At 36.6% G+C, this 12,371-nt stretch overlaps 1 protein-coding gene across 3 annotated transcripts in view; it reads left to right on the forward strand.

The window, feature by feature from the left end:
- LOC149776615 (GATOR2 complex protein WDR24-like) overlaps positions 1 to 12,371 on the forward strand; it is a 91,339-nt gene that overhangs the window by 51,578 nt on the left and 27,390 nt on the right. For all 3 annotated transcript variants that reach the window (XM_089941116.1, XM_089941117.1, XM_089941115.1), the window contains exons 11-12: positions 1,473 to 1,589; positions 4,646 to 4,790. In XM_089941116.1, coding sequence (XP_089797242.1) covers positions 1,473 to 1,589; positions 4,646 to 4,790 — 262 coding nt within the window. The remainder of the gene's footprint in view (positions 1 to 1,472; positions 1,590 to 4,645; positions 4,791 to 12,371) is intronic.

A 12,371-nucleotide genomic window follows, 5' to 3' on the forward strand; every position in this document is an offset into this window, starting at 1 on the left:
TTCATTATTTATAGTAAAACTTTCCAAAATTGGAACTGTTGGAAATGAAACAGTTTCTTGTAATAAATATTAATTATTTCTTGTTAATTTCATGTGACATCCATATATCAAATGTGATAATGCCTCATTACTATGCAACGTTTTATGTTGTTATTTTTCTTTGCTCACAAATATAAACTGTGTACTTTGGATACAACATATTTGTATTAATGAGCCGCATGTAAACATTTGGATGTGAACTATGTTATACTGGTGAAGAATTCTTTTTACTTTAAAGGAAAATATTGGGTGAGAAAAAGAATCTGCTTTGGGGTTTGGACTGAGACAAGGAAATCCCAGTCGTGGTTCTACATTATATGTCTCCCCACATGGCAAGCCTCGTTGGGAGACAAATAATGTAACCCCTTGACTGGGATTTCTTTGTCTCGGTCCAAAACCCAACATAGATTCTATATAGGGCTTCCATGAGAATAGGGTAGAGATGTCCACTTGGGCTTCCATGAGAATTGGGTAGAGATGTCCACTAGGGCTTCCATGAGAATAGGGTAGAGATGTCCACTTGGGCTTCCATGAGAATTGGGTAGAGATGTCCACTTGGGCTTCCATGAGAATAGGGTAGAGGTGTCCACTTATATGAGTGCTTACATGAAATAAATGTTAAGTGAACTCCATGATGTTACCATCATCATCATCCTTGTGTCCTCATTTCAGTGAACACCATAACTTTATGAAGTTTCACTTTTGTATCCTTGTTTATGGAGATGCTTATTTTGTCACTGACACCCATTACATTGTTAAACTGTTAATCTGCACAATGAAAAACCAGATTTTGCCAGCATTTATACCACACTTAAAGTTTATATCACACTTTATATCACACTTAAAGTTTATATCACACTTTATATCACACTTAAAGTTTATATCGCACTTTGTACCACACTTAAAGTTTATATCACACTTAAAGTTTATACCACACTTAAAGTTTATATCACACTTTATATCGCACTTAAAGTTTATCATGAAACTCTGTTATAAACTAAATGTTTGATCATCTTCCTCATGACTTGAAAATTATTCTGTTTACCACATCTGTATCAATTATCAGCAAAGTTATTTTCAGTAACTTTTCATCTTTCACAATTATTCTAGATTTACAGTAAAAGAATCAGCCCAGAGTATTGGTGTCCTAAAAGGAAATCCCATTCTCAGAAGTCGAATTAAATGTGACTGGGAGCTTAGAAAGCCTGCTCATTGATATTTGGAGCTACAACTGCTTTTCAGATTTCCCCACTTTTTAGGTCTCCGTCAGGAGAATGGGTGTTAATGACAATATCAGATGTGTTTTGTAGGACAGTGTTACATGTGTTTTGTGGGATGGTGTTACATGTGTGTTAATGACAGTGTTACATGTGTTCTCTAAGATGGTCATATGGTCAGTGTACTATATTGTACTAGCTTTTTGTATTTTCCAGAGTTTATCGATGGACTGGTTTGTGATATCAGCTCAGAAATACCTGTTGACAGGGCGCCCCCTGGAGGACTTGTTGGAGCACAATGCTAATGTGGCTCGTGATCTTGGCCGGCATCAGGTGAATGTATATGTGCATAAATGCACTGGGCAAGATGACTGAAGGAATAAATAATAGAATGGATGAATGAATAACTGAAAGAATAACTAGCTAATTGATTAATTACTTAACATAAAGATATCATTTGATTTATTTTAATTTTATTTTGTATACTTATTTAAACACCTGTGGGATCAAAAACCCAATTATTTCATAGCTTAGCATAGTTTCAGTTTTTTACCATTAACAAGAACATTTTATCATTAACAGAAACATTGTACATTTAACAAGAATGTTTCAAAATCAACTAGCACATTTTACCTTTAACTAGAACACTTTACCTTTAACTAGAACATTTTACCTTTAACTAGAACACTTTAACTAGAACATTTTGCCTTTAACTAGAACACTTTACCTTTAACTAGAACATTTTACCATTGACTAGAACATTATCATTAACTAGAACATTTTACCTTTAGCAAGAACATGTTGCCATTAACTAGAACATTTACCATTAACTAGAACATTTTACCATTATCTAGAACATTTTACCATTAACTAGAACATTTTACATGTTGCCATTAACTAGAACATTTTACCTTTAGCAAAAACATGTTGCCATTAACTAGAACATTTTACCATTAACTAGAACATTTTGCCATTAACTAGAACATCTTACCTTTAGCAAAAACAATTTTACCATTAACTAGAACATTTTACCATTAACTTGAACATTTTACCCTTAGCAAGAACATTTTGTTATTAGGACTATTTCATTTAAACATACATGGTAACCAGGGAAGGCAGTTTTAAAAATAAAATATATACCAGGGTATTTTGATAGCACATAGTTCATATTAAAATGACAAGAAAATTCTAAATTGCATGTATGGGTGAGTACTCCTCATTAAATTGCCTTTCCTGGGTCCCAGGTATGTTTTACTGGAACCGACTTTAGCAAAAACATTTTGAAACTAAGTATATCTGGTTTTCACTTACCTTAGTATCATTTATTTTAGTGGGTCTCAATTGTTGTAGCTTTTTTATAAAGAAAAACATTTTCATGGGTTTTGCTTCTCCAAGTTTTTATTTTGTTGGTATTTAATTTCATGGATTAATCTCTACCAGTGCCCAAAATAAAGAATACAAAATAAGAAAACCATGCTGACAAGAAATGATGGCTACTGCAATGATTAAATCAATACTTACAACTGAGCACGATTTCAAACTATGGCTATGATCAATCATTGACACTCAAAATCAAGGAACTGTTAGGACCAATCACTGACACTCAAGGGGCCCCGAGTGGCTGAGTGGTCTAAAGCGCTCTCCATTACGGATCACTGCCATCTCACCTCTGTCTGCGTGGGTTCGAGTCTAGGATTCAGCTAATGTGGGTATGTGAGAAAGCTTGCCAGTAGCTTCTTGTGGGTCGATGGTTCTTTCTGGGGTTTTCCCGGGTTCTTCCTCCACTATTAATACTGGCCGCCATGTATAGCCTTTCGTGTGCTGAAAAATGGCGTTAAACCCTACAACAACAACAACAACACTGACACTCAGTATCAAACATCTGTCAGGATTAATCACTGATTCTCAATATCAGACAACTGTTAGCATTAATCACGGACACTCAAAATCAAATAACAAAGGATTAATCACTGATGCTCAAAATAAAACAACTGTCAGGCTAACTCATTGACACTTAAAAGCAACTGATAGGATCAATCGCTGACACTTGAATTGAAATAACTGTAAGGACTAAAAACTGATGCTCAAAATCAAGCAACTGTCAGGCTCAGTCATTGACACTCAGATCAAGCAACTGTTTGAGCTAGACACTGACACCCAATATGAAACAGCTGTCTGGATTAATTACTAACACTCAGAATCAAACAACTGTCAGGATTAATCACTGATGCAACTGTTAGAATGAATCACTTACATGCAGTATCAAACAACTGTAAGGATTGATCACTGACACATTATCAAAAAAAATCAGGATTAATCACTGACATTCAGTATCAAACAACTGTCAGGGTTAGTCTCTTACACAATATCAAGCAGCTGTTAGGATCAATCACTGACACTCAGTATCAAACAGCTGTCAGGAATAATCTCTGACATTCAGACAACTGTCAGGATTAATCACTGATGTTCAAAATGAAGCAGCTGTTAGGATAAATCACTTACATACAGTGCCAAACAACTGTTGGGATTTATCACTGACACATTATCAAATAACTTTCAGGATTAATCACTGACAAACAATATCAAACAACTGTCAGGATTAATCACTGACACTAAATATGAAACAACCATCAGGATTAATCACAGACACTCAAAATTAAACAACTGTCAGGATTAATCACTGACACTCAGTATCAAATAACTGTCAGGATTAATCACTGACACTCAGTATCAAATAACGTCAGAATCAATGACACTCAAAATCAAAGAAATATCAGGATTAATCACTAACATTCGATATCGACAACTGTCAGGATCAATCACTTACACTCAAATTCAAAGAAAGCTGATGCAGCCAGGCAATCTTATAGATATGTGAATATTGAAGCAATATAAAATCTTTTCAAAAGGTTAAAATAAAACAAAAACAAGTAAAATCTTAATTTTTATGCCAAATTACAGAAATGGCATTGATTTATTAAATAGTTGTGTTTACCTCGATTAATGAAATTAAAAAGTGGGTCTTCTTCATATGTTGCTAAATTTTGGTTGAGTCTTTGCTTTTGAGGTTTGGGGCAACAACAGAATCCACAAAAATTGGTACCCCATGAAAATAAGTCATGAGGTATTCAACATTTAATGTAAATAATTATTTTTTATATTTTATGATGATGCTTTTAAAATTCATTGTCCTCAAAACTTCCAGTTGAAATCAAAGTATACTGTAAATGAATACTTTGTAACTTTCAATATTTTCAGGTATTTAAATTTGTTTTCTAAATACTGTTTGATGCTGAACAAGTTAGTAGCTGTAGCGTTTCACTGCTTGAAATGTGTTAAAATTAATAAATCCAGACAAACTTTACATAAACTTTGAATTCTCATACCAGGTGGCACAGACATGGGAAATGTTGAAGACACTGTACTGCACAAATCTCCCAAGTACTGGGGTGACAGGAAATCCTAACCTCCACCAGCAGAGAACCACTTCTGTTAGCACTGACAAAATGGACACCACTGTTGTTAAGGAAAAAAGTACAGTATAAATTTTTGTATACAAAATTCACTCAACTGTAATCAGTGTAGATCTATATCCTATGATACATTGGTAGATCAAGGTGTCTGTTGCTAGTTTGATATAATAGATGGATCAGTGCATGTGTTTATCATTGACTTTATTGCTTCTTTACAAGAGTTTGCATTCAGTCATTTTCATTATTACACAGAGATTTTGTCCTGTCAAAACAAATTATTTATGGACAGATGGGTGGTTGGGAGGATGGACAGATGGGTGGTTGGGAGGATGGAAGGATGGGTTATTGGGAGGATTTACATTTTGGTGGTTGGGAAGATAAACAGGTGGTTGTTTGGAAGGATGGATGGGTGGGAGGATGGACAGATTGGTGGTTTGGAGATGGACAGATGCATGGTTGGGAGGATGGACTTATAGGTGGTTGGTAGGATGGATGGTTGGAGGATGGACATATGGGTGGTTGGGAGGATGGATGGTTGGAGGATGGACATATGGGTGGTTGGTAAGATGGATGAACGGTTGGAAGGATGGACAGATGGATGGTTGGGAGGATGGACATATAGGTGGTTGGTAGGATGGATAGTTAGAGGATGGACATATGGGTAGTTGGTAGGATGGATGGTTGGAGGATGGACATGTATGTGGTTGGTAGGATGGATGGTTGGAGGATGGACATGTATGTGGTTGGTAGGATGGATAGTTAGAGGATGGACATATGGGTGGTTGGTAAGATGGATGAACGGTTAGGAGGATAGACAGATGGGTGGTTGGGAGGACGGACAGGTGGGTAGTTGGGAGGATGGACAGATGGGTGGTTTGGAGGATGGACATATGAGTGGTTGGTAAGATGGATGGTTAGAGGATGGACATATGGGTGGTTGGGAGGATGGATGGTTCGAGGATGGACATATGGGTGGTTGGTAAGATGGATGAATGGTTTGGGAGGATGGACAGATGGGTGGTTGGGAGGATGGATGGTTGGAGGATGGACATATATGTGGTTGGTAGGATGGATGGTTGGAGGATGGACATATGGTTGGTTGGTAGGACAGATGGTTGAACGATGGACATATGGGTGGTTGGTAGGATGGATGGACATATTGGTGGTTGGTATGATGGATGGTTGGAGGATGGACATATGGGTGGTTGGTATGATGGATGAACGGTTGGAAGGATGAACAGATGGGTAGTTGGGAGGATGAATAGAAGAATGATAAGAATCATAACATATCAAAAAAATAAATTTTAGTTTATGCAACAACAAGAAAATAATTGTGTTTACATACCATTGGTTTATCAACAGGCGGGACAGATAGTTTCACTGTTTCAGACAGAGACCAGAACATTGATAGAAATTGACATCCATGGAACCAATTGTTACTTGATTTTAAAACTAATCTAATATTTTTTAAGTGAATCAAGTCATCCCTTAATTCCAGTTTTATTCCCCAGATAGTTTCTTATGTTGAATAATAGAACTAATGCAACATTCCATTGATCTTCAAACTGGACCTTGACAGTGAAGTGATTCCCATACAATATTTTGGGTTATTCAATCAATGTCAGGTATAAAACCTGTCTGATGTATGTATGTATGTGTGGGTGGGTGTGTGGGTGTATAACTGTGTATGGATGTACATATGTATGTATGTGTGTATGTATGTAACTGTGTATGTGAGTGTCTGTTTTAAAGTATTTTGGTAGAAGGGTTGAAAACAACCCAAAAGCCTTCTAGTGCCAAGGACAAAAATATTCTCTCTAGTCTAGAGAGGCTTTCTGGGGCATCATCTTGATCTTAAATTGCTAATGCACTCTTGCAGTGGTCAGGATGGTTACACAGACATTTTCCTATGGACATGAGTTTGCCAGGCAGCAGAAGGGTGGTCATTCCCCTCTTGCATATTTTGGCTGTTGGTTGACACCTCCAGCTGTTAGGGCCTATTAACTTATTCGGCCCTGGAGGTTTTTGCCGTTTTTGCCTGAAATGCGAGTAGGAAAGACATTTTGGGGCTATTTCTGAATGCATCGTAATACATCTGCTTTCAACAGATTTTCCATGAGATTAATGCCTAGTTGTATTAGAATCATTGTTTTCCATTGGTAATTTTGCTTGTGCATGAGTGGAAGGGTAAAAGTTGGATTTTTTTTTTTTTTTGCTTAATGGACCCATAATTTTCATATGGAGACCACTGTTTATTCCAAATGCCCATCTTATCCTAGTTTTTGCAAAGGTTCACTTGTCTGTTTGCAGTTCAGACCAGTCTGCCTTAGATCTGCGACCAAAAGGTCTAAAATCCAGACACAAAATCGCACTCCGGCCGCGAGCGAATTTTGGGTGAAACAAAAACAGGGTCCAAAAAATTAGGTTTTTCCCTTTGTATTTTGTAGTGCAACTAGAACTTCCAGATTATTTGGTATCATTGTAGAGCTATATCTGTCTGCTTTTTTGTAATACCACCCACAGTGACTGTGGTGTATTTTAAATGACCTTGACCGGAAATAGGGTAAAGCCTCATCAGGCCTACAGGCAGGAATGGGGCTGAATAAGTTAAGGCCACCTGAACCCTTGGACTATGGTGCATCACAAGTGGGATATTGGCTGGGGCCTGAGCTTGCCTCCTCCTGCTCCATAATTATACTAAAAATGAAGTAACTTCAGATAGTTTTATCTTTTGCATTGAAACCTACCAAAGTCTCCTTTCCATGGGCTAGAACTATTCTGCATGGTTTATATTTAAAACCAAGATTCCCCAGAAATTGACCAGTGAATATGCATATGTAGTTATGCCTAGATTGGTATTGAAATTGCTTCCACATAGCCAAGACATACCAGTACTTGCTGTACTTAGCACTCATCAAGTGTTTTTTTCCATCATGGAAGTCACGGAGGAGTGCTGTCAAATCCAGGGGAAACTACTCTGGTTGATAGCTAAACAGCTGGTTCATTTACGTTTGATTGTGATTAAAATTAGCATGTTTAATAAAACTGCAATTTTTAATGCGTCCTATTGGAGTTTTAGGATGGGGTATTAATGCATCCTTTTGTCATTTTATTGTTTTTAAGGACACAAATGTTCATTAATGGAAGCCCACCTTGGAGCTTTAAGGCCCATACTCTCAAGATGATCATCCATCTTATATGCCAGTCTCTTTATGGCAGCCATCTTCAGTCTCTTGAAGGCATATCAATGTCTCCAGCAGTATTTAAGCATATTCAGTGGGTGCACTCTGTGGAGCCTCTTCACCCTCCACAGGGATGCCAACTTGGAGACACTGAAGGCCTTGCTGGAGCACAGTAAGAACTTGTTTAAGTTCTCCAACATTTGAAGCTGAGACGATCTTTCAGAAGCCTCATCCCCTACATGGCATCACATGATTTGAGGGACCAACAACACAGGTGCCTGTCAGGACTCTGGTCGTTTTGAAACAGGCCTTGAAGCATGCCTAACTTGACCACCCAGTGGGACCTTCTCTCAAGTTGTTCAGGCAGGCACAGCCTCAACAGCCTCACAAACAGCCTCAGTTCAAAACTCCCTTTCACCCTTTGTTTGCTAGACCAGGCAGTCAGAAAGGTGAAGGGAGAAAGTATTTGAATGCCACCTCAAGAAGAGAGGGGTTTGGCTCTAGGGAGTTGTATCCATTCCTTCAATGTCTTGTTCTTCCCAGCATCTCAATAAAAGCTTATTTAGCCCTTATTTTCAGGGTTTGGGTCAGGCATCATTGCCAGTGTGCGAGTCCATTCCACCTTATAGGGTGGCTACTAGCTTCATTTCCGGGAATGGCTGCTCTTGTCAGTTTCACCAGTCCAGACTGAGTCAATTATTGGAAGAGGCATAAAACCTAATGCAGTCGGGTTCGGTCAGGAGGGCAGAAAATGACCAGACTCCAGCTTTCTAGTCCTGGATCATCCTCCTGGTTTTAAAAAAAGGTCAAAAGCTGATCTGTGACCTCAGATATGGGTATATTTTGACAATATCTTAGACAATTCACTTATCTGTGATATCAGTGTGGGTATATCCAGACAGTATGTTAGACAACTTCTGTGATCTGTGACATCAATTGTTAGACAAGTTCAGTGGTTTGTGATATCAGTGCGGGTATATCTAGACAGCATCTTGGACAAGTTCAGTGATTTGTGATATCGGTGTGGGTATATCTAGACAGTATCTTGGACAAGTTTAGTGATATGTGATATCAGTGTGTGTATATCCTTACAGCATGTTAGACAAGTTCAGTGATTTGTGATATCAGTGTGGGTATATCTAGACAGTATCTTGGACAAGTTCAGTGATCTGTGATATCAGTGTGGGTATATCTAGACAGTATCTTGGACAAGTTCAGTGATTTTGTGATATCAGTGTGGGTATATTTAGACAGTATCTTGGACAAGTTCAGTGATTTGTGATATCGGTGTGGGTATATTTAGACAGTATCTTGGACAAGTTTAGTGATCTGTAATATCATTGTGGGTATATCTAGACAGCATGTTAGACAAGTTCAGTGATTTGTGATATCACTGGGTATATCTAGACATCTTGGACAGGTTCAGTGATTTGTGATATCAGTGTCGGTATATCTAGACAGCATCTTAACAAGTTCAGTGATCTGTGATATCAGTGTGGGTATATCTAGACAATATTTAAGTTCAGCAATCTGTGATATCAGTACCTGAAATTAAAGGCCACGACACATTTTTATATTTGACTTGTATTTTGTAAATGTTGACTGAAACATGTCAGCAGATTTTTTTTTAAAAACCAAAGTTGGTATGATGGAGTTTTTTTAACAAACATATTCCATATGATTTCGTATCTCAGGAATTAGAGAGAAAAGAAGATAGAAGAAATTGATCTTTTATGAATTCCTGCTTTCATTCAGTAGAGTGGCAGCCCATTTGAAAATCTTGTTGATTAAACATAATTGTTTTGACTGTGTTATATGTAGTGTACAGGTTTTGAGATTTTGGTGATCCCTGTATTTGAATGTGTTATATGTAGTGTACAGGTTTTGAGATTTTGGTAATCACTGTATTTGATTGTGAAGTATGCAGTGTACAGGTTTTGAGATTTTGGTGATCCCAGTATTTGAATGTGTTATATGTAGTGTACAGGTTTTGAGATTTTGGTGATCCCTGTATTTGAATGTGTTATATGTAGTGTACAGGTTTTGAGATTTTGGTGATCCCAGTATTTGAATGTGTTATATGTAGTATACAGGTTTTGAGATTTTGGTGATCCCTGTATTTGAATGTGTTATATGTAGTGTACAGGTTTTGAGATTTTGGTAATCACTGTATTTGATTGTGAGGTATGCAGTGTACAGGTTTTGAGATTTTGGTAATCACTGTATTTGATTGTGAAGTATGCAGTGTACAGGTTTGGAGATTTTGGTAATCACTGTATTTGATTGTGAAGTATGCAGTGTACAGCTTTTGAGATTTTGGTAATCACTGTATTTGATTGTGAAGTATGCAGTGTACAGGTTTTTGCGATTTTGGTAATCATTGCATTTTTAATATACAGAGAATCAGACATGATGTTGGTTTTATATGAAATGAGTTGAATAATATTCTGTGCCAGAGTACAGAGTGGTACATTGTGTGTAGAAGTGATGGTACATTTTATGTCTGAGTGAGGAAGTTGTACAATGTAAGCCTGTGGTCAGAAGTGGTACATTGTACACCTATTTACAGAAGTGGTATATTGTATGCCTGTGTGTAGAAGTGGTGGTACATTGTATCCCAGTGCGCATAAGTGATTTATTATATCTCTGTGTGCAGAAGTGGTAGATTGTATGCCTATTTACAGAAATGGTATATTGTATGCCTGTGTGTAAAAATGGTGGTATATTGTATGATTAAAATCAGATCTCTGCTGCTATACATGAAGATCTGACAGCGATAGCTTAAGGGTCATGCTTTGGTAACCTATGTTATTACCATAATCACTGATTGCATCAACAAAAGAGATAAAGTCTTGTATCTTTGCGTTTGGAGACAGAGCACTGTGGATGAAGAGGATGAATGTGTACCGAACGATTTGATTCATTTTCAGATTTTTTAAATCTGCATTCCATTGGCCAATTTAAAGGTCACCAGAACATAACCCTTAAGCGGTCATTGTCAGATCTTCACATAGAACAGCAGAGAACTGATTTTAATCAGATTGAAGTGGTTTATTATATGTCTATGTGCAGAAGTGGTACATTGTATGCCTGTGTGTGGAAACAGTACATTATATGCCTGTGTGCAGAAATAGTACATTGTATTCCTGTCTACAGAAGTAGTATATTGTACGCCTGTGTGCAGAAGTAGTACCTTGTATGCCTGTGTGCAGAAATGAAATAGTACATTGTATGCCTGTGTGCAGAAATGGTAGATCATATGCCTGTGTGCAGAAATGCTACATTGTATGCCTGTGTGCAGAAGTGTTACATTGTATGCATGTGTGCAGAAGTAGTAGATTGTATCCCTGTATGCAGATTAGGTACATTGTATGCCTGTGTGCAGATGTGGTACATTGTATGCCTGTGTGCAGAAACGGTACATTGTATGTCTGTGTACAGAATTGGTACATTGTATTGTTATGTTATGCATATTTGATTTAATTTATATTTAATTGTTTGTTTGTTAGTTTTAAATTTCTTATTCCATTACATGTTATAGCAATGTAAATTTTTTTACTGGCATTTTACATTTTCCAGAAATTAGTTTGACCTGACTGTTTTTTCATAAACACCTAATAATAAAACTTTGTATCTTTTTGCTGACCTAGTTCCTGACCTTGATTCAAAATTAGTAATAGTTGAAGTAAATATTATTTTTTAAAAATTCATTCCAAATGTGGGATTTTAGGGTGGAATCGATGCTGTACTGGGTGTACATGACTTTACACATAATAGCCTCTATTTTGAAATTCTGGTTTTACTGGAATTGCACAGTAGTCAGGTCTAATACTGTAATGTTTTGAGAAATAATCTCAGTTGGGCTTTTAAACACTTAAATATCAAGGTGTTTTTTTTCTGTTGTGACCAGTTGGAGTTTAATTGTAATTTTTCTTCAGATTATTTGGATTCTAAGAGATTAATTCTTTTCCCTGGAATAATTTAAGTGCTCATACAGAATTCATGGACAAAGACATTTATTGACATTTTATTTGGAATTCAAACACTGGAATATTATTGTCTGTGGTTCAACAAAGAACTGTTGGACATGTACTGGCTTCAGTATATGTCATCGTCTTCCATTTTGGATTTTCATCAGGACTCAAACTCAGTTTCATTAGAACATTTTATTGCTATGACTAATAGTTTATAATTCTAGGATTATTCTTAGATTATTTTTGGATTTGATTCTTAAAATGGCAAGTTCTATTCTTAATTTTTACCATGCTTTTCTAGGGAAATAAATTATTTGTTAAATTTTACAAAGCTTGTTGTCTTCACTCTTTTCTTGTTGCTCTTTTTGAGAGCCTAAACATGTAACAATATATATTTGATTTAATTTAATTATTTGTTTGTTAGTTTTAATTTTTTTCTTCTTCCATTACATGTTTTTATAATGTAACTTTATTGACTGGATTTGA

The sequence above is a fragment of the Sinohyriopsis cumingii genome, chromosome 18, assembly GCF_028554795.1.
Source record: "Sinohyriopsis cumingii isolate HCF-2022 chromosome 18, ASM2855479v2, whole genome shotgun sequence".
NCBI classification, from domain to species: domain Eukaryota; kingdom Metazoa; phylum Mollusca; class Bivalvia; order Unionida; family Unionidae; genus Sinohyriopsis; species Sinohyriopsis cumingii.